This window comes from Bos grunniens, chromosome 14, assembly GCF_055505025.1.
Source record: "Bos grunniens cultivar Pamir isolate PY7600 chromosome 14, Bosgru_T2T1.0, whole genome shotgun sequence".
NCBI classification, from domain to species: domain Eukaryota; kingdom Metazoa; phylum Chordata; class Mammalia; order Artiodactyla; family Bovidae; genus Bos; species Bos grunniens.
In genome coordinates, this window is record NC_141178.1 from 1,171,896 (window position 1) to 1,194,897 (window position 23,002).

Genomic DNA, 23,002 nt, shown 5'->3' on the forward strand with positions numbered 1-23,002 from the left:
TTACGATCCTACAATGTGCTGCTTATGAGACAGGATGATTTCTATCCTCTTTTTAGAAAGGAGGTAGCTGGGATAGCGGTAAAGAACCCGTCTGACAATTCAGGAGACGTAAGAGACCCAGGTTCGATCCCTGGGTTGGGAAGATTCCCTGGAGGAGGGATGGCAACCCACCCATGGTTCTTGCCTGGAGAAGCCCATGGACAGAGGAGCCCACAGGGCTGTGAAGAGTCAGACACGACTGAGCACAGCCGGGACTGAAGGTGACAGCTCACGCACGCAGAGGTCCGGCAGACGCAGGCAGTCTGTCCTCGGCGCGGGTCCTCATGGTGCAGGAGGTCGGGCGAGCCCGCCTGGAGTCTGCGTGCTCCCTTTCCTCCTGCGAGGGCAAGGGTAGCTAAGCCTGAGCCTCCTTGCTCCAGCTCAGGAATTCAGATGATTTCCCAGGATGCTGTGTGACGTGATTTAAGAAACATTGCCCTGGTTTCTTCTCCGGAGCAAACCACTCTACAGAGTCCACATTCTGCCATGTTGATTCAACGTGAAAGGGGTCCTGTGGCCAAGTGAGTCTTCAGATGCAGAAAGAAGTGACAGTCACACACACACACAAACGGGTGTTGTATGCTTCCATTTACATGAAATGTACAAGACAGGTAAATCTATAGGAACAGGAAGTAGACTGGTGGTCATCTAGGACTGCAAGATTGGGGAGTCATTAATGGATGATTAATGGCTACAATGTTTTGCGTTCTTTTTTTTTTGGAGTGATGAAAATGTTCTAGAATTGATTGTGGTGATGGTTAACTCTGTGAATACCCTAAAAACCATGACTTGTACCATTTAAATTGAAGAATTGTATGTTATGTGATTTATAGCTCAATGTGGCTGTTAAAAAACCCAAAACAAAAAATAAAAATAAGCACAGCAATGATCTTCGAGTCAAAACGAATCACGACACAGCTGTTGGCAGCAACATGACCACTCTACCAGGGACACAAGCAAGGAGAGGGGGTAGCCCTCTGGGGACCCTGGGGAGGATACCAGATCTTCCTGGCAGTCCAGCAGCAGGCAAACGCCTCAGGCAGCTGAGAAGCTGTGTGGGTGATCTTGGTAGAGCTGATATCATGCAGAAGCTTAGAGCCACGAGAGTGCAGGGCTTGTTTGCCTTGCACGCCCAGATAACAGATGCTGTGAGGAGGACCCGGGGAAGAGGATTGCAAGATAGGCAGGAGCTCAATGATCCCATTCCTGGAATCATTCATTCATCCATTCATTTCTTTTTTCAGAAAATATTTACGCGGGGTAAAGGATGTGACCGAAGTGAAGAAGGCTGACAGCTGATAACGAGGGAGAGGACGGCTCTCTGGATTGGCTGGTCGGGGAAAGGCTCTTTGAAGAGGTGACTTACAACTTGGTTCTACAGGAGGAACTGGCCTTGGAAGATCCACCGAGAAGTATGTTCCATGCAGTAGACACGTGGTGTGTATGTGTCGTTGTTAAAAAAGAATAGGCATATATTCAGATGATATTAGGAAAAATGGAGCACGCTCTGTGGGAGACAGCTGAATGTGTTTATAGATTGTGATGAAATCAGTAGAGAACAAACTGAAAGCTAAGGGGATGGTTGATGAAAGAATGTTCCAGAAGACCTGAGAAGACAGGGATTCTGTCGCATGCAGAATGGAGACTGGACATACAGTTTCTGGTGCCAGGACAGGAAGCAGAGCTCCCTCCTGCTAGTTCCTGTGATCTCTGCTGGCGAAGAGGAGACTGTCTGCTGAAAGAAAGGCGGCCGGGAGCGGGCTTGGGGTTCTGAGGGGTGGGAAGGACCGTGGAGTGGGCGGGGGGCTGGCCAGGGCTGCATATAAGGCGTCTGGGGGGCCGGGCACCGCACTGTGGGGTATGCAGATGCTGGGGCCAGAGGACACGCTATGCACTGTTGTGTGGCTCTTGCAGAGCACGATGCTGGGGCTTTGGAGACGGTCTGACCCAGGTTGGACCGGGAAACAAACAAACTGAGCAGGAAAGCGAGTTAAGATCGAAACTGACATTAAAGTCTAGACCAGGACATAAAGGAAGGAAGTGATGTCGAGAAGGAGGAAAAAAGCAGAAGGATTCTAATGAGTCAAAAGCCAAATAAGCATAATGGGAAGAAGGGAAGGCATCAGAACGGAGCTAGTTCCTTGTTACTCCGTGGTAGCCCTGCACACACACATTAAAGTACTTGCAAGGATAACAGTAGCTACTTGTCACCGTAAGAAGAAAGGCAAGTTTGACCTACATAATTTCATTTAATTCTCATAGCACATAACATAATCCCCATTTTACTGATGAGAAAACTGAGGCTTAGTGAGGTTAAATATATTGCTTGCAGTTTATAGCTAGGAAAAAGAAGAAACTGTATCTGTCTGATGACACCAATGCCCACAACCACCAGACAGATACACATTTCTTACTGTAGAATAGTCTATGACTCCTGCACCCTTGTGTTAAGGGCTGGTAACCCAGGCCAGTCATAGTAACCCATCAGGCTTGGCAGGATGAAGTCCAAATCCCCTCAAGAGACACAGAAGGTCAGAGTCCAAACCACACCCTCCTCTGTAGTCACAGCCTCCCACACCCTCTGTTCTCGCCTGTAGGAACTATTTTCAGAAAGGCCTCAGGACAGCTTTTGGACATGATGCTATCCGGGTCAGTGATGTCCTTCTTCCTCTTCTCCTGGCCGAAACCTTCCAGTCCTTCCAGACTGAGTGTGAGTATCAGCCCCTCTCCCCTTGTCTCAGTGGAAAAATCACAGTGATGCCATTTTCCAGACCAGCTGTCTCCAGAGCATCTCTGCAGACCCGCACCACAGCTGTCCTCCTCACACTAAAACTCTGGTACACTGACTCCTTGTTCAGGGCTCTCTTTACAGTCTCATAGCCCCTTCCCCTTCCATTCAGTATTTCACCATCTGGAAGGGCCCAGAAAAAGGAGGGGAAAAGACTCTGACCAAGGCCAGTGATGGGCTCAGAGCAGCCTCAGGGATCCCCGGGCTTGTTCCAGCACTTCAGATTGGCCAGTCTGGTTCCCGCAGCATCCTTTTAGCAGCTGGTAAAGAGGAGAAATCAGACAATAAAACAATGTAGTCTATGAACTCAAGATATCTGTGGATATCCTTAACTTTTAACACTTTTTTTTTAACACTTTCTAACACTTATAATCCAAAAATTAGAATGTTGAATAGTTATCTTTGCTCTGTGTTATACATTATAACTATAATAGGTGCTTCTGTGTTATAATCCAGTTAGTGGGGTGGGTCACTCAGTAGGGAGGTGGGTGGTTTGTGGGTGCACCCAGGATGTGGTTGAAAACCCCCCGCAGATTTCACTTTCTGGTTGGCTGATTGGGCAGATATCTTATTTTTCTGGAGCGGTTTTTTCCTTCTGTGTAGAATGGCAGTCGTAGGAGAGCCTTCCTGGCATTGTTTGGGAGGTCAAATGACAGGCTGATTGTCCAAAGCTCTTTGTCAACTGTTGCAGGCTTTAGGGGGAGATAATGGGGGTATTATTTCCCGGAGTGTGAGAGGACCTTATAGGAGGCACTGCCCGCGTTTAACCTGGAAATGCTAATTCAGGGAACTCACCAACCGCGCGGCAGGAAAACCCGGGGAGAGGCCGGGGCCGGATGCAGGAGCAATGGCAAGTCAGACCCCATGGAGTCTCCCTGAAAGAGAAACATTAACCCGGCGCGTCGGGGTGGGGACGGCGGCCCCCGGACGCCCCGTCTGCGCCCCCGGGGCCGCTCCAGGCAAAGGTCACGCGCGCGTCCTGCCGGAGGCCGGCTCCCAATGGGCGCCGGGGCCCCGGGACGGCGGCCCCGCGCGGGGAGGCCGGGAGGCGGGCGGCCGGCCGGGGGCAGGGCCGGCGGGGCCGCGCGGGGCCGCAGCAGCATGGGCCGCCGCGCCGAGCGGGTAGGTGGGCTCCGCGGGGCGCGGAGCGGGGCTCGCCTCCAGCCTGGGCGCCCGGGCGCGTCGGGGTCTGCAAACGCGCGCCCCGCTTCGGGAGACCCGGCCGCCGGTCCCGGCGGCGGCGCCCCGCGCGCAGCGGGGTCGGGCTTCGCGGGGCTCCGTCCTGGGGCCGGCCGGGCGCTCTGTGCGTTGCCTGCGGAACCAGGGCTGTGCGGGGAGGACGGGCTTGTCGTCTTAAGCCATCGGTTACGGCGAAGCTCTCGGGGGTCCTCCGCCTGGCCCCGGAGGGGACGCCCCCCGGAGGCGGGGGAGCCCCTTCCACAGGCCGGGTCCGCGCCCGAGCCGCGGGCCTTTGTGCCTCACCGGGACGAGCGGAGCCTCCTCCCCGGGAGCGGAGCTGGGGCCGCGGAGTCCGGCCGAGCCGCCTGGGAGCCGGAACCCCGCGGGGCAGGACGGGGGCCCAGGGCGGCAGGGTTCGGGGCTGCCGTCCGCCACACGCCCTGGTTTCGGTTTAAAGGTTCACCCCCAATAAGGGCAGGGGAACAAAAGCCCCGCTGGCGCCCGGCAGGACGCAGAGGGGGAGGCCGCCCTGGCGTCTGTGGAGGTCGTTCCCCTCCGGCTGGCGGGGCCAGGGACGGACCGTCCTCCTCACCTCAGCCAGTGAGTGTGTGTTTCCGCGCTTCCTCACCTCAGCCAGTAGGTGTTTGTCTAGCGCTTCCTCTCCTCAGTCAGTAGGTGTTTCTCGAGTTTCCTTGCTTCCTCTCCTCAGTCAGTAGGTGTTTCTCGAGTTTCCTTGCTTCCTCTCCTCAGTCAGTAGGTATTTGTCGCGTTTCCGCGCTTCCTCTCCTCAGTCAGTGGGTGTTTGTCGAGTTTCCGCGCTTCTTCTCCTCAGCCAGTAGGTGTTTGTCACGTTTCCGCGCTTCCTCACCTCAGTCAGTAGGTGTTTGTTTCCTTGCTTCCTCTCCTCAGTCAGTAGGTGTTTGTCGCGTTTCCGCGCTTCTTCTCAGCCAGTGGGTGTTTGTCGAGTTTTCACGCTTCCTCACCTCAGTCAGTGGGTCTTTGTTTCCGCACTTCCTCTCCTCAGCCAGTAGGTGTTTATCGCTTTTCCGCGCTTCCTCTCCTCAGCCAGTAGGTGTTTGTCGCGTTTCCGCGCTTCCTCTCCTCATTCAGTAGGTGTTTGTTTCCGCACTTCCTCTCCGCCGCCTTCCCATCTCTCCCACCCAACTTCTTGAAAGAGTGGGTGACACCGTCTCCATGTCCTCCTGCGCTAAGTCGCTCAGTCAGTCTGCCTCTTTGAGACCCCATGGACTGCAGCCCACCAGGCCTCTCTGCCCAGGGATTCTCCAGGGGAGAACACGGAAGTGGTTGCGTGTCCTCCTCCAGGGCATCTTCCCGACCCCAGCTCAAACCTGCGTCTCTCACGGCTCCTTCACCGGCGGGCCGGCTCTGCACCACTAGCAGTACCGCGCTCGGCCCCAGGCAGTGCGGAGGGGCCTCTGCTCTGCCTCTGAGGACGAAGCTTGGCTGGGGTGCCAGAGGCCTCTGGGGCCTCAACCGTGCAGTCTGTTGCCTTCAGCCTTCCCCAGGGCTTGTCTGTGTCATTGTGAGTGGTTGGTCATCCTCTCTCTGAAGAATTTTACTGTCCTGGAGCCTTTGATGCTGGCCTCCTGGTCCCCTCTGACCTGTCACCATTGACTGCCTCCCATCTTCCCCTTGGTCTCCCTGGCACACCTCATCTACCTCCATGGTTTCCCCCGCTTCATACACATCTTTAGCCTGTTTGGGTCTTTCTCCTAAATGCCACCCTTCTCTACAGCATCTCTCCGCTCTGCGGTCTCATGGAGCCTCTTCAAGTCCACGAATTCAGACTGAGCGTCTCCTCCCCTCCCCTCCTAGGCCCACTCCTCTGCCATTGTCCACCGCTCAAATGGGGGTCCCTCGTTGTCCAAGCCAGACAGGACAGAGTCACCCTGGACAGAGCCATCATCCCCTTTCATTCATGACACCTGGTCAGTCCCCAAGTCCTGTCCCCTTCCCTGCCTCATGGGTTTTGTGCACTTGCCAGTGTCTCCAGGCCAGCTCAGTGTCAGTTCAGTGTCAGTCAGGACTGCCCCACGTTGACTCCCGTCCCAGCTTTCTGTGAGTTTCATTTGAGACCAGTACTGCCCACCCCCAGGCGCCCTGTATCCGTCCTGTATCAAATGGTCTTTCTAATGCAGTGCAATCATGCAGATCTTTTTGGAAGAGTCCACAGTGGGTTCCTGGTTTTTCCTTTTGAGAACAATGTTGATGTACACGGGAGCTCTGGACTTGCCCTTTACCTCTGTCTTCAGTGTGCTGTCTTATCAGTCACCCACTCCCTCTCCATGTATGATGCACATGTGATGCACACCGTACTCATGCAGTGTGTAAATTCAGGCATGTGAAGCTATTTCCTCACCTTGACTTTCCTCCGTGTCCTTCTCTTGGGTCTGGTCTGACTTCTGTTTTTTCTTAGACTCGGCTGGCAGCCCCTCTCCTGGAGACCACCCAGGCCATCAGCTCCTTATCCTCCAGCAGGGTGGGTGGTCCTCTCCTTTTCTCCCAGAGTTTCCTCATCTCTTCTATCAGAGCATTTACCATTCTTTGTTGCAAGAGTCTGCTTGCTTGTCCGTCCTCCACTGGTCTGTAGGCTCCTCGAGGGCAGGATCAGCTCTGTCTGTCCTCTCGTCCTTTGAGCCTGTTCTCTGGACCCAGGGGGGACGCTCAATGTGTTTATGTGAATTCTTGTACAATTCTGGTCAGTGACAATGATCCTCAGGCGTTGAATAAGGTGACAGAGATACAATGTTTAATACAACATGTAAAGAATGAAAAATGAATGTCAACCCTGATTATCAGGGACAGGCACAGTCTTCCAAGTATTTAACAAGTGAAGGTGTAAACTTTCTGGGTGTTTGAGATAACCCAAGCGAGGTGGACTTCTTTTGTTGTTCTGGCCGCCCAGCATGTAGGATCTTAGCTCCCTGACCAGGGATTGAACCTGTGCCCCCTGCATTAGAAGCTCAACGTTCCAACTCTGGGACGGCCAGGGGAGTCTCAAACTGGGCCTCTAAGAGAGCCCTTTGATAAACTGACATCAAAGAATCAAGCTGGCATGTTTTGACACCAGAAGCAAGGCTCTGAAGGGACCACCAGATGAGATTTCTGAGGCCTGCTGGAGTGATGGAGGCTTTGGAGACTAGAGATGAAAAACTTCAAATTGATTTTCTAAAGAAACACGTGCATTCAGAACTCTATAGACAGAGTGACGGTGACATTCTAATAGGGAGCTATTTAACTGCAAATTGTTCTTTGAACTGTTTGGAGACACAGTACATTACTGTGAGATCCAAACATACATTACCTTTTAGAAAAAAATGTGTCATATACACCACATGGTGCTTTTTGTAAACTTTCAGGAGGTTCATCCAAGCCTACTCCTGGGCCCCTGGCATGGTCATGAACCTCAGGTTCAGAATCTCTAATCAAAGATGTTATTCATCCAGCAGGCATTTGGGAGAATAGGTGGTGATCACCAGGAGCCCACTGCAGTCCAAGAACGCACCTTTTCTCTTTTGGGAGGGTCCCAGTGGACTGGGTGCCATTGAACTTGCAGTTGAAACGCTGGAGGTCATGTCCCTGCTTGAGCACTCATGAGCTGCATGACTTTCTCTCTGAGCAACTGTTTTATTATCTATTAAAAAAGGATAACTAAAATAAAGTTTATGAAAGGATTAACATCTGGAATGTAATTATACTCAGTTTACCTAATCAATTCAAAAACCGTGATTTTAGGAAGGGCCCAGATCTCGTGACGTGCTCCTGCATTAGAAGTATGCATGTGGGCTGCATCAATGACTGTCCGAACACATTCACTAAAGCATAGCTGATCGGCAGATGGACCTCTTTAGAAGGTGTGCTCCTGGGTCCATCTCCACTCCTGTTTTATTCAATATTATTAATATCCAGGAAGGCATAGCACACTACTCATGTTTGCTCAGAGACAAGGCTTAATTAAGGATTAGGAAGCCAGAAGTTAGCAATAAGTTGTAGTACACTTTGATATTTTATCTTTGGAAGGAGTGTGCAAAAATAGATGCAAAATGTATCATGTGTGCCCAAAATCATTTGCAAATTATTGTGTGTGTGACACAGAGAGAGAGAGCACGCGTGCTCGAGCACAGAAGAAGGAAAGTTAAAGACGGAAGTGGTGGCTTCATATACTTACAGTGTAGGGACTTAAATGGACAATAAAATCCATCATGAAATTTTCTGCTAAAATACTGTTCGGTTTTATTAAAAGAGGTGTGGAATATAGAACATGTAAGGCAATTGTCACTCTAATATGTGTTATGCAAACCACATTTAGAACAATTGTATATAGTTCTGGGTGCTAGATATGAACTCATTAGCATTTTTTGAGCACATGTATGTATGTGGTGGTGGTTTAGTTGCTAAGTTGTCTCCGACTGTTTGCAACCCCACGGGCTGTAGCCCGCAAGGCTCTTCTGTCCATGGGGTTCCCCAGGTAAAAATACTGAAGTGGGTTGCCATATATATATATATTTTTTGAGCACATATATTGGGCTGGCCAAAAAGTTCATTTGGATTTTTCTGTAAGATGTTATAGAAAAATTATATATATATGTGTGTGTGTGTGTGTATAGTATGTATATATGTGTGTATGTGTATAGAGTGTGTATATATATACATATGTGTACACATTCATGTATACATATATTGGGTGGGCCAAAAAGTTCGTTCAAGTTTTTTGGTAACATCTTATGGAAAAATCCATAAAATCCATCCATACTGTAAAATATATATATATATATATATACACACACACATACATATATATTTGCATACTATGTTCCAATCCGGAGAAGGCAATGGCACCCCACTCCAGTACTCTTGCCTGGAAAATCCCATGGATGGGGGAGCCTGGTAGGCTACCGTCTATGGGGTCACACAGAGTCAGACACGACTGAAGTGACTTAGCATAGCATAGCATGTTCCAATCACTGTGCTTAGATACTGATGATCATGGTGCTAAAAAAACAGACTTGTTTTCAGGGCGTTCACAGTATAGGCAAGGTGCTAGATGAACAAGCAGGGGATTTTAATTCAATGTTACACTTGCTATAATAGGGGAAGCTTAGGTCCCTGAGGAACCACTTAAGGGGTTTTTAATTCAGACTTAATGGAATCAGGGTAAACTTTTAGAGGCAGTGATGTTTATACCGAAATCCAGAAGCGAAGTATGGGTTAGCAAGGTGCAAGTGGTGGAGGGAAGAAGGTTCCACGTGTAGGTGAAGTGACTTCGGTGGGGCAGAAATCCCATGCAAGGAATCGAGGGAAGGGGCATGCACCCAGAGTGAGGAGGAGGAGAGAGACAGACCAGAGAAGTGGGTGGGACTAGAACTTCATGCTGCGAGGCTCTGACTGACCCTCAGAGCAGTAGGGAGCTACTGAAGGTTGTAAGCAGGGCAGTGTCACAGTCAATTTTGTGGAAAGATCAACATAGTTTGGAAAGATCAATCAGTTTTGGAAAGATCAATATAGACAATGGGTTGGAGGGATGGTCAATGAGAGAGAGGGAAGAAAGGGGAAACGGCTTAGGAGGAATCGCTGTGGTATAAGCAAGAAGGGATGGTGGCTCCAGTCAACGTGGTAGCAGGCAGATGAGAAGAGAGTCGCATTTTCAAAGCTCAGGAGCTAGAAAGCAAGGAGCACCATGCCTCGAGCTGCTGTAGGGACGGCTGCAGGACATGTAACCCGCAGAGAAGTCCAGCGAGCCTCTTCAATTGTCTCTATGTCTTCCTCTCTCCTGGAAGAAAGCTTAGACTGTGCCTGTCTGTCTGAGATGGCAGCAATGGGCCAAATGGGTGGGAGATACAGGGAGATAAATTTCAGCTCGGTACAATGAAGAGCTTTCTAACAGAGCTGGTCCAAGGCAGTGTGTTCTTTGTCACAGAGATGTTTAAACAAAGGCTTGATAAATATTCTAGGGAAAATTACAGAGGTAGGGATGGGGTGGCCAAGCTGGAGGGCATTGACATTTCTTGCCAACTCCAAGATTCTAAGATTCTGGGTATGAAGTTAAGATATCTTACTTAGCTTGGCATTTAATGCCCACTGTGACCCTGCCGTCAGTAGGACAGCCATATGCTCTGGTTTCGCTGTGTCTCTCTAGTGAATGCCCGTCACCTCCTAGTAGCTATTAAGACTACTCAGTGTTCCCTCTCAAAAGACTTCATCTGATAAATTTTTATGATCATGCATATCTTGACTCAGTATTCCTGCCTTGTCCTCCGGCATCCTGTTAGATACCCTAAGAACTACTCATACTGCACTTCTGTTACTCTTAGAGGAGACCTTGGAGAAGGAAATGGCAACCCACTCCAGTATTCTTGCCTGGAGAATCCCAGGGATGGGGGAGCCTGTTGGGCTGCCGTCTATCGGGTCACACAGAGTCGACACGACTGAAGCGACTTAGCAGCAGCAGCAGCAGCAGCAGAGGAGACCTAGCATTCTGTTGCATGTTGGTTCACTTAAGCCATTTCCTCTGTCAGGAATACCCCTCCTCTTTATATTCTAAATACCTTACTGAGAATATACTTTTTCATAAAGGCCTAACCTAAATGTGCTTTCCAGGTGGTTCAGCAATTAAGTATTGACCTGCAATGCAGGAGGCCTGAGTTCGATCCCTGGGTCAGGAAGATCCCCTGGAGTAGGAAATGGCAACCCACTCCAGTATTCTTGCCTGGAGAATTCCGTGGATGGGGGAACCTGGTGGGCTGCAGTCCACGGGGTCCCAAAAGAGTTGGACACAATTGAGCGACTAAACAACAGAAACAACCTAAGTCAAATGCCAAGTCCGTCACCCAGCTTTCTGATAACTTCATAAGCTGCATTATAGTGCTAAGCGCTGCGTCATGCCAAGTCGCTTCAGTCATGTCTGACTCTTTGTGACCCTATGGACCATAGCCCACCAGGCTCCTCTGTCCATGGGATTCTCCAGGCAAGAACGCTGGAGTGGGTTGCTAATAGTGCTGAGTATCAGTACATAATGATTTTTATATGTATTTGGTTTTTAGTTTTTAAATGAGAGTGTAGTAGCTTTACCACGTTGTGCCAGTTTCTGCTGTACGGCACGTGAATCGGCTGTGTGCATACATCCATCCCCTGCCCGGTAAACGTCCCTCCCGCCCCAGCCTGTGGCTCCAGGTCACTGCAGAGCACCGACCTGAGTTCCCCCTGCTGTATGGCAGCTTCCCACCAGTTAACCTATTTTACACCTGGAAGTGTATCTTTATACATATTTGACCTCCCTCTGTTATCCCCTAGAAGTCTAGTACAAAGACCTGTGAAAAATAGTCACCCAGTGGTATGAATTATACAATGTTTAAGGCAGTAACCTTTCAGAAGAAAATTCTCATTTATTAAAAAAGTCGTATTTTCATTTTATGATTTATGCATTTTGTAGAAAAAATTTAATAAGGGGAATAACACTGAAAAAATTGTCTGTAATCTTAGTACCTAGAGACCAGCATATTAACATGTCAGTGAATATCCCTTCTATATTCTTTTATGCACATGTAGTCTTAAAATTGGAATCACGAGCATCCTTCTATAGCCTGCTTTTCAGTAAAACATACCAAGTGTTTTACTCCATGTCATTGTATGTTTTCAAAAACACGGTCCTCCGTGGGTGCTGACTTCTGCTCCATTCTGTAGCTGTCTCCTGCTCTGTTTAACTAACTCCTCCTGGGGGACATCAGGTTGTTCCTGTCTTTCAGTGTTGCCAGGAATGCTTTGACAACCAACTGAGACGTACATCTTGTTCCCATACATCCATTCTGTGAGGGACATTTACATTTTGTAAAATTGCCAGACAGTTGATGACCAAAAACTGATATTGAGTTGCTTAGAAAACATGCGTTTAAAAAGGGTCTAATTTAATTTAAAAACTTCATTTCTACTCTATGTTATATAAATCTGTTGTATATGAGACTTTATGTGTGTGTGCCTAGGTCTCCACTTCTCAGTCCTCTAACGTAATGAAGGAATCTGATTTTAAAATGTGTCAACAATCGTGGGCTTGATGCGGAAGTAAGACATAACCAGTAAATACATTTCTTGACTGAAGAATTGAGAATTTGAAATCTAAAAACTTTAGCATCTCTCTATCAGTGTGACACATTTTTATTTCCAAGCTAAATATAAGAAAAATGATGATGTATGTTACAGGATAAAGAGAGTTCTCTGAAAAGAGAAACACTGCCTAATAATATGGTGTCTGGAAAAGATACATGACCGTGGTCTTAGAATTTTACTCTAAAGAGAATAACTAATCTCCTTAGACACTCAACAAGCAGGTATATCTCCACTGTAGAGTGAAATGTTTTCATCTGAGAAGTAGGTCTTGGTTGGGAAACACTGTGAATCAGTTTGGTGACTTTTTAACAAAATAAATGAAAGATCTTGTCATGGACTGAATGGTATCTGTCCCCCACCCATTGAAGTCCCGACCCCTAATACTTATAAATGTGACCGTATTTGAAGATAAGTTTTATATTAGTCAGTTCAGTTCGGTTCAGTCACTCAGTCGTGTCCGACTCTTTGCGACCCCATGAACCACAGCACGCCAGGCCTCCCTGTCCCTCACCAACTCCCGGAGCTTGCTCAAACTCATGTCCATTGAGTCGGTGATGCCATCCAACCATCTCATCCTCTGTCGTCCCCTTCTCCTCCTGCCTTCAATCTTTCCCAGCATCAGGGTCTTTTCAAATGAGTCAGCTCTTCGAATCAGGTGGCCAAATTATTGGAGTTTCAACTTCAACATCAGTCCTTCCAATGGGTATTCTGGACTGATTTCCTTTAGGATGGACTGGTTGAATCTCCTTGCTGTTCAAGGGACTCTCAAGAGTCTTCTCCAACACCACAGTTCAAAAGCATCAATTCTTCAGCGCTCAGCTTTCTTTATAGTCCAACTCTCACATCCATACATGACTACTGGAAAAAACATAGCTTTGACTAGATGGGCCTTTGTTAGCCTTTGTTGGGCTTTTTCATATGCTGTCTAGATTGGTCGTAGCTTTTCTTCCAAGGAGCAAGCATCTTTTAATTTCATGCTGCAGTCACCATCTGCAGTGATTTTGGAGCCCTAAAAAATAAAGTCTGTCACTGTTTCCATTGCTTCCCCATCTATTTGCCATGATGTGATGGGACCAGATGCCATGATCTTCGTTTTTTGAATGTTGAGTTTTAAGCCAACTTTTTCACTCTTCTCTTTCACTTTCACCAAGAGGCTATTTAGTTCTTCACTTTCTGCCATAAGGATGGTGTCATCTGCATATGAGGTTATTGATATTTCTCCTGGCAATCTTGATTCCAGCTTGTGCTTCATCCAGCCCAGCGTTTCTCATGACGTGCTCTGCATAGAAGTTAAATAAGCAAGGTGACAATATACAGCCTTGATGTACTCCTTTCCTGATTTGGAACCAGTCTGTTGTTCCACGTCCAGTTCTAACTGTTGCTTCCTGACCTGTGTACAGATTTCTCAGGAGGCAGGTCAGGTGGTCTGGTATTCCCATCTCTTTAAGAATTTTCCGTGCATATGGATTGGCTCAAAAGTTCATTTGCATTTTTCCATTACAGCTTCTTATGGAAAAACATGAATGAACTCATCGGCCAAATAGTTGAGAGAGAGATTTTTTATAAAAATTGACTCACCCGAGGATGGAGGCTGAGAAGATCATTCATGTATTGTCTGCAAGCTGAAGGACCAGAAACTGGTGGTGTAATTTACTTTTAGTCCAGGGAATTTCAGGGCTAATGGTATAAGTCCCAGTCTGAATCCCCAGGTTTGAGAACCAGGAGCACCGATATTGAGGAAGGAGGTGGGTGCCCCAAATCAAGCAAAAAGAGCAAATTCACTCTTTGTCCCTCTTTTTTTCTGTTCAAGCCTGAGTGTATGAAGTGGTCCAGATCAATATTGTTGAGGGTAATCTTTACTCAACCAATTCAAACGCTCAGCTCTTCCAGGAACACCCTCACAGACACCTGGACAAATGTTCTGCCAGCTATAGGGCTGTCCCTTAGCTCAGTCACATCAATTAACCATCATAAGGATCTTTACAGAGGTAATCAAAGTAAGGTCCAGTGGGCTGTCACCCACTGTGACTGCCATCCTTGTAAAAAGGGGAAATTTGACACAGAGACAGGGAGGAAGGTAATGGGAAGAGACACAGAGAGAAGATGGCCATCCTCGGAGCCGAGAGGAGGGGGCGGGATCAGACCCTAGAGGGACCCAACCCTCTGACACCTTGGTTTTGGACATCTAAGCCTCCAGCCCTGAGACACAATAATTTGTGTTAAGTCATCTGATTTGTGATACTTTGTTATGGCTTAATACAGATTTAAATTAACACCAATTTCATGAAAGCATAATTCCCTTTGTGTGGTTTCAGCAGATAACAACCACATAACATTATTCTGCTCTTCTGTCACCAGAGATGATGATGTCCCTAGGCATGACAGCAGATGGAGTGTCGCTGTGTCATACAACAAAGCATTTTCTGACTGATCTCCTTTGACCTTGACTGTAACAGATGAGCATTCTTTTCCTTTCTCTGGCCTTGCCACGTGGCCTGCAGGATCTTAGTTCCCCGACCAGGAACTGAACATGGGCCCCTACACTGGGAGCAGGGCGTCTTAACCACTGGACCACCAGGGCAGTCCCGAGATGAGCGTTCCCCCACCTCTGGTTTAGGGGTAGGAACAGAGGTTCAGAGAGGCCAAGCGAATTATTCAGAGTTGCACAGCTCAGAAGTGGTAGACCTGAAACTCAAATATTGGCCTTTGGATACTAAATACCATACGATTTTAGTGAAAACTTGATGCTTTTCACCTTTGTGGACGTGCCAAATATCATCTTCCCTCTTTAAAATTTGAAAAGACTTTGAGTTGTGGCATGCTGAGCCGGATTTTTTTTTCTTTCTTCTCCTAAATCCCCTGAGAATGAATAATCCCACTTGTTGGAAGACCTCTGATGGCTGAAGACATCTACTCCACCCATGTCTTTATTATCAAATATTTATCAGGAATTTAGGCGCCCGTGTTTATGTGCACAGAATATCTCTTCTCCACTCAGAAGCTTTGTTTACTGACAAAATGGACTTTCTTGGGACCCAGTTTGATTACTGACAAATCCAACTGCAAAACTTTGGACATGTTGGATATAATTGAGTTTTTCCATCATTAATTTTGCTCAGATATTAATTCAACATCATGACGTGAGGCGCGCCAAACAATCTCCAGGAAGCTGCTTGACTTTAGTCAGCAGGAACAAATGCAAGATTATTGCCCTTTTTCCTTGGGTGACCTAAGCTTGTTCTTGGCACCCGTGAGTGCAGAGCACTGGTTGTCTTAGCGTTTCAGTGGCTTTCACCCAGGGGACTTATTAGTTTTGAACCTTGGGGATAATTCCTGAAGAATGTAATTCTTTTCCTCCCCGAAAGAACAAAATGTTGCTTGTGTTGGGCTATTCTTGTTATGGGATAAAACCAGCGGTTCCCAAATTATGGCATCATAAAGGTCTGTAGGTCGGGCTGTCAGATTCAGGAAAAGACAAGCAAACCAAAATAGACAACAGTAACCTTTCCTACCCCGCTCCAGGATGTCCCAGTTAAATTTCAATTGCAAATAAACAAGAAATACTTCTTTACTATAAATGTGTCCCCGATATTGAAAACACTAAAAAAAAAAAAAAAAAATTGTCTCTGGCAACCTTACCTGTAAAATTAAATTGGGGGTAGAGTACTGATAATTTATCAGTAATTCAAAAGTCTATGAAAACTGTCCATTTACCTAAGTGAGACTTCAGAGTTTCCTGAAAATGTTAAATTCCTTGATTTTGGTTGGGATTTTCTTTGACCCAGCTCCAAAGCACCAGTCATCTCACGCTGAAACCATAACTATATTACCATTTTTGATGACCTGTATTCCAGGGATCATGCAAAGTACATATATTATCTCATGTCATCCTCAAAATCAGAGGCTGGAGAACCATAGCCTGCAGCCAGATCTGATCACTGGTTATTTTGTAAATAAAATTTTGTTGAAACACAGTTACCTCCTTGTTTTCTGTATAGTTTGGGGCTGCTTTGATGTTACAACAAGTTGAGTAGTTGAGATAGATCATTGTATGGCCCACAAGACCTAAAATATTGATTATTTGGCCCCTTTCAGGAAAAGTTTGCCTACACTGGTTCAAAACCATCCTGTGAAGGAGTTGCCTGTGTTCTCATTTTTAGAATGAAAGCATAGAGACCCACAGGGCTCGTAAGTGGGTAAATTCTCACGGGGCTTCCCAGGTGGCTCAGTGGTAAAGAATTTGCTTGCCAGTGCAGGAGACAAAGCAGGTGTGGATCAAATCCCTGTGGGGAAGATCCCTGGAGGAGAGAATGGCTTCCCACTCCAGTATTCTTGCCTGGAGAATCCCAGGGACAGAGGAGCTGAGCCCACGGGGTCGCAAAGAGTCGGACACAACAGAGCAACTGAGTGTACCTGCACACAAGGTCTCACCACGCTTAGAATTCAAGCCAAGTTCTGTCGAATTCCACAACTTCTGTTTTGACTATAGCTGACCCTAGGGCTGATGGTCAGTTATGTGTATCCTTCAATGGCTTTAACAATGGGGAAACTGATTTCTGATTTCTTATTGAATATTGTCCATCTCAAAGGCAAGGCAGATTGCATGGGGTAGTGGTTAAGCAGCCAGGCTCTGGAGCCACATTGCTTAAGCCCCAGATCAACCCCCTAATTTCTCTGTATCTCAATTTCTATCCCTGTAAATTACAGAGGATGATAACACCTATATGCATGACTGTTATTGGGGTTAAGTGAGACGATGTCTAAAAAATGGGAAGAGCATTTGACGTGTGGGTCACAGGGCGTTTATTATTTTTATTTCAAATTATTACTTCAAAATAAGGGTGAAATAAAGAGTCTGAAGAAGTTGGGAGCATTTGCCACGGTTGGTTGACAGAGCAGCTCAGCCAGACGGCTCGGAGAGCACGGTGGCCCCTGCTTGTCAGATCCCAACGAGGAGAGACAGCTGTCTGGCTTCTTCATATCGGCATGTCTTATTTTATTTGCTTTATGGTGCTTCAGAGGTAACGTCATTTTTTTTTTTTTTTGGTCAACTGAAAGTTTATAGCAACTCTGTGTGGAACTAGTCAAGGGGCACCATTTTTCCAACAGCATTTGCTCAGACACACAGCATTTGCTCTGTGTCTCATTTTGGTAATTCTTGCAGTATTTCAGGCTTTTTCATTATTACTATATTTGTTATGTGATCTATGATCAGGGATCTTTGATGTTACTGTTGCAAAAAGATTATGACTTGTGGATCACTCAGGTGACAGCATTAGCAATCGTGTGTTTTTGAAGGTAATTATTTATTTTTGAGTGCACTGGGTCTTTGTTGCTGCTGGGGGCCTTTCTCTGGTTGCACGGAGCAGGGACTGCTCTTCACTGTGGTGCACAGGCTCAGTACCGCAGCTCTCGGGCCCTGGACCGTGGGCTTCAGGAGCTGTGGCCCTGGGGCTTAGTTGCTCTGGGATGTGTGGGATCTTCCCAGACAAGGGATCAAACCCGTGTCCCCTGCATTGGCAGGATTCTTAACCACTAGACCACCAGGGAAGTCCAGTCATAATGTATTTTTAAACTAAGATATACACACTGATCTTTTTCCTTTTATTATTTTACTTATTTGCCTGTGCCGCACAGCAGGCAGGATCTTAGTTTCCCAACTGGGGGTCAAACTCACGCCCCGTAGTGAAAGCCCTGAGTCCTAACACCTGGATTGCCAGGTAATTCCCTGCACACTGATTTTCAGATATAATACTATTGCAGACTTGATGGGCTACGGGAGAGTGTCAGCACTGTTTTTATTTGCACCAGGAAACTAAACAGTTTGTGTGACTTGCTTTATTGAGATATTTGCTTTGTTGCAGTGGTCTGAAACCAAACCCACAGTATCTCCGAGGTCTGCTGGAAAGAGCTGTCTTTGTTCTGAGCACGCCTTGTAGCGCTTGGTTGGCCGTGTTTGCCTTGGGAAGGCGTGTTGTGAGATGTTACAGCATGTTCATCCAGTGCTCATTGGACCTTAAACCCCTTATTACTATTACCCTGGATATTTATAGTCCTAATATCCACTGCCAGTGGCTCCAAATTGACTAAAAATAGAGCCAGGCTGCCAGAGAATGACCTTCGTATATAACACAAGACAGGCAATTGTCCTCAGAAACATCTCAATCTGTAATTTAATCTCACGAAAAAGCTGGAAAAAAAGTTTTTACCAGTATTCCTCACCCTCCAAAGTATATTTTGTGTATGGAGTCACTATGAATAAAATCTTTATGCAGAGCATGCTAAATATATTAGAATAGATTTGATCTTTAGAAGAGATTAGGAGATAAAGTCGTTCCCTGAGAGTAGTGGGAGTGGAAAGGCTTGAAAAGACTGGAAAAATTTGCGACATTATATACAAACTGTTCAAGGGTTAAGTCAATATGTAGTAACTAGAGACATGGCCAAAATTCTCTAAGCCAGGCTTCAGCAGTACGTGAACCAAGAACTCCCAGATGTTCAAGCTGGATTCAGAAAAGGCAGAGGAACCAGAGATCAAATTGCCAACATCCGTTGGATCATAGAGAAAGCAAGAGAATTCCAGAAAAACATCTGCTTCATTGACTACGTTAAAGCCTTTGACTATGTGGATCACTACAAACTGTGGAAAATTCTTAAAGAGATGGGAAATACCAGACCACCTTACCAGCCTCCTGCAAAACCTGTATGCAGGTCAGGAAGCAACAATTAGAACTGGACATGGAACAATGGACTGGTTCCAGATCGGGAAAGGAGTATGTCAAGGCTGTATATTGTCACCCTGCCTATTTAACTTATATGCAGAGTACATCATGAGAAATGCCAGGCTGAATGAAGCACAAGCTGGAATCAAGATTTCTGGGAGAAATATCAACAACCTCAGGTATGCAGATGACACCACCCTTATGGCAGAAAGTGAAGAAGAACTAAAGAGCCTCTTGATGAAAATGAAAGAGGAGAATGAAAGAGCTGGCTTAAAACTCAACATTCCAAAAACTAAGATCGTGGCATCTAGTCCCATCACTTCATGGTGAATAGATGGGGAAACAGTGAGAGACTATTTTCTTGGGCTCCAAAATCACTGCAGTTGGTGACTGCAGCATGAAATTAAAAGATGCTTGTTCCTTGGAAGAAAAACGTTGACAAACCTAGATGGCATATTAAAAAGTAGAGTTATTACTTTCCTGACAAAGGTTCGTATAGTCAAAGCTATGGTTTTTCCAGTAGTCATGTATGGTTGTGAGAATCAGACCATAAAGAAGACTGAGTACCGAAGAATTGATGCTTTCAAATTGTGGTGGTGGAGAAGACTCTTGAGAGTCCCTTGGATAGCAAGGAGATCAAACCAGTCAATCTTTAAGGAAATCAGTCCAATTTTCCAATTGGAAAATCAGTCCAATCAGTCCAATATTCATTGGAAGGGGTGATGCTGAAGCTGAAACTCCAACACTTTGGCACTTGATGTGAAGAACCGACTCATTGGAAAAGACCCTGATGCTGGGAAAGATTGAAGGTGGGAGGAGAAGGGGACGACGGAGGATGAGATGGTTGGATGACATCACTGTCTCAATGGACGTAAGTTTGAGCGAGCTCCAGGAGATGGTGAAGGACAGGGAGGCCTGGTGTGTTGCAGTTCGTGGTATCACAAAGAATCTGACACGACTGAGCGCCTGAACAACAACAGAGACATGGCCAAGACTGCTGGAGACTTCGCTTTGCAAAAATGAAGTGGCGTGAGCGTGCACGGCCATTATCAGCAGGGTTTTGCAATTTCCTGGTGTGTCTTAGGGGCTTCCCTGGGGACTTAGCAGTAAAGAATCCGCCTGCCAATCCAGGAGACACAAGTTTGATCCTTGATCTGGGGAGACCCCCTGGAGAAGGAAATGGCAGCCCACTCCAGTATTCTTGCCTGGAGAATCCCATGGACGGAGGGGCCTGGCGGGCTACAGTCCATGGGGGTGCAAAAGAGTCGGACATGACTTTGTCCCTAAACAACAAAGAGTGTCTTGGGTTCATGGAACAGAAGCCAGAAAGTAGCATTATTTGTCTAGGGCTGGGATTTCGCCATCCTCTAGGATTTAGAAAATTCTTGAGAACTCTGGCCGTAGAGGCGGAGGAAGTCCCTGGCAACCTTGCTGCCATTTTACGGCAAATGAAGCTGCCGGACAGCCGCCCAACCCCTCTTCCCCTCTGTCTCAGTTCCCCACAGTCGGGTATGCTTCCCTTCCCATCTCTTCAGAGTCTTCTTCCTTTGTTAATCTGCTGAACCAACAGTAACTGTTGAACAGTAATCTGCTGAACCAACAGGCTCCGGGGATAAGAGAGAAGAGGCGTGGACTTGGTTCCTAATCTTGTAGCGTTTACAGTCCTGTGGGACAGGCGCACATGCCTGGAATTACATGCTGAGCCTGAACTCTCAGGCCAGCATTTGAGGCACACCAGCTAACCAAGAAGATGGGCTTACGCCCTAAAGAACCATCTTGCCTGAGTTACTCATAGAATCTGGACTCCTCTTCTACTAGAAGGGGTGGGAGTGAAGTCAAACGTATCCTGGGCTCCCATCAGCCCCTGGACGGGTGTGTTCATTTCTTCCTCCCTGCAGTCAGGCACAGGTTGGCCCAGTCTGGATGCTCCTGTGAGCCAAACAGAGGTATTTTAGTTTAATGCTCATTATGTGGGAAGCAGGGTTTCCAGAGATGGGCCATTATGTATAATTAAGCCTATAGGCCACAGCCCTGTAGTAATTAACGTGTGTGTGTGTATGCATGCGTGTTCAGTCATGTCCGATTCTTTGTGACCCCATGGACTGTAGTCTGCCAGGCTTCTCTGTTCACAGGTTAACTCAGAAGGACAAGGTTCTTCCCGAGAATTAATAGGGGAGATGAGACTAAAACTAAGCTCCAAAAAGCAGGTAGACATATTGGGAAAAGAGTCTTTCCTGGAATAGGCATGTAAATAATGATAATAATAAAGGTTCTTCCTTGTTACAGTTAGGGTAGAGTGTTACAGTGGCACGGTGTAACGGTCTGGGGAGAAAGAGAATAAAGAAGCAGAAGGTATGGTCAGGAAGGCCTCTCTCTGAGCCGAGAACTGAAGGCTCAGTGAAAGCAGAAGTCTGATGAGTTAGTATCCAAACTCAACCAGCAAGGCAGAGGTAGCCCTGAAGTTTGAACCTGGGTTTGTCTGACTTTGAGAACCCTTTTCATTAAATCTTAACCAACAAGGAATTATACTTGCTCTCAACATGATTACATTTAACTACGCTGTCCTCCCATGAAGCAACTTGGACGAGAATAAGGAGAGAAATCAATTTATTCGTTCTTTACCCATTCTGATCATTCACCGTGGATTAGCCATGGTGTGCCTGCAAGTGCAAAGTGCAGCTGTGGCTGATGCCCCCAGGACTGCTGAGCAAAGCATTGTTAGCCCGGAGCTGGGGTGATGCAACCGGAGCCCACAGGCTCTTCAGATGCCTCTCAATGCCCTCTTTGCTCCAAAGGGTTCCTGCCCTCATTAGAATGCGAGGCATGTGCGTCCCTCTTGTTTATCCTTTCATTCCTAGGCAAACACAAGTCTAATAAAGAGGCAAACAACTGTGTCCAGGTCGTAAGTCCACTCGGGAAGGTGGATATTTTGGGGAGGTTAGGCTGATGCCAGCAGGTGGCCATTGCACTGTGAACTCTGAACGTCATTCAGTTCCGTGAGGTTCAAGGGTAGTATTGCCTGCAGTGCTAATTACTCGCTGCAACCCACTGCCAAGGGAGGCTGAGCAAGTTGGAATGTTAGAATTGGCAGCCATCTTTCTTGGGTATTTAGAGTTCTGTCTGCCTGGAAAATGCAGCTGATTTGGATGGAGAGAGTTTAACAGTTTCGGTGCCAGATGCTGTGGAGCCTTCAGGAGATGTTGGTGGGGCAATCCCTGTCCTCGAGGAGCTTTCAGTTTAGAAGGAAGGGCTTCTGACCTAGCAAACAACGGAGGAGGCAAGGTGCGGTGAAAAGATCAGGGAAACGGAACCGTTCAGACGCTTTTCTCACCATTACCGTATAGTCTTGTGTAAATTATTTCATCTTTCTGAGTCTTGCTTTCTTCCTCATAAAAATAGGATGCTATAGCTATTTCACTCAATATGTCAGCAAATTTGGAAAATTCAGCAGATATGCAGATGACACCACCCTTATGGCAGAAAGTGAAGAGGAACTAAAAAGCCTCTTGATGAAAGTGAAAGAGGAGAGTGAAAAAGTTGGCTTAAAGCTCAACATTCAGAAAACCAAGATCATGGCATCCGGTCCCATCACTTCATGGGAAATAGATGGGGAAACAGTGGAAACAGTGTCAGACTTTATTTTGGGGGGCTCCAAAATCACTGCAGATGGTGACTGCAGCCATGAAATTAAAAGACGCTTACTCCTTGGAAGGAAAGTTATGACCAACCTAGATAGCATATTCAAAAGCAGAGACATTACTTTGCCAACAAAGGTCCGTCTAGTCAAGGCTATGGTTTTTCCTGTGGTCATGTATGGATGTGAGAGTTGGACTGTGAAGAAGGCTGAGCGCCGAAGAATGCTTTTGAATGCTTTTGATACTGTTGAACTGTGGTGTTGGAGAAGACTCTTGAGAGTCCCTTGGACTGCAAGGAGATTCAACCAGTCCATTCTGAAGGAGATCAGCCCTGGGATTTCTTTGGAGGGAATGATGCTGAAGCTGAAACTCCAGTACTTTGGCCACCTCATGTGAAGAGTTGACTCATTGGAGGAGACTCTGATGCTGGGAGGGATTGGGGGCAGGAGGAAAAGGGGACAACAGAGGATGAGATGGATGGATGGCATCACTCACTTGATGGACGTGAGTCTGAGTGA

The 23,002-nt window shown here is 46.9% G+C and overlaps 1 protein-coding gene and 1 long non-coding RNA gene across 14 annotated transcripts in view; one reads left to right on the forward strand and one right to left on the reverse strand.

The window, feature by feature from the left end:
• Positions 1 to 2,268: 2,268 nt before the first annotated feature.
• On the reverse strand, positions 2,269 to 6,034 carry LOC147358944 (uncharacterized). 3 transcript variants are annotated; one of them, XR_015140425.1, is made up of 3 exons: positions 4,635 to 6,034; positions 3,623 to 3,702; positions 2,269 to 3,087 (listed from the first exon to the last, which is right to left on the reverse strand). It is a non-coding gene; the product is annotated as an uncharacterized LOC147358944 (long non-coding RNA). The 3 variants fall into 3 exon arrangements; XR_015140426.1 differs by having other exon boundaries at positions 4,599 to 5,752; XR_015140427.1 differs by lacking the exon at positions 4,635 to 6,034 and adding an exon at positions 4,310 to 4,622.
• The window catches only part of ENPP2 (ectonucleotide pyrophosphatase/phosphodiesterase 2), a 132,810-nt gene continuing 112,466 nt past the window's right edge, over positions 2,659 to 23,002 (forward strand). For 5 of the 11 annotated variants that reach the window (XM_086335724.1, XM_086335727.1, XM_086335731.1 and 2 more), the window contains exon 1: positions 2,659 to 2,749. In XM_086335724.1, the coding sequence (XP_086191850.1) occupies positions 2,675 to 2,749 (75 nt within the window). In that variant the 5' untranslated portion in view covers positions 2,659 to 2,674. Of the gene's footprint in view, positions 2,750 to 3,634; positions 3,950 to 23,002 lie in introns of those variants that run through there. The other 6 variants (XM_086335723.1, XM_086335725.1, XM_086335728.1 and 3 more) reach the window with 2 other exon arrangements.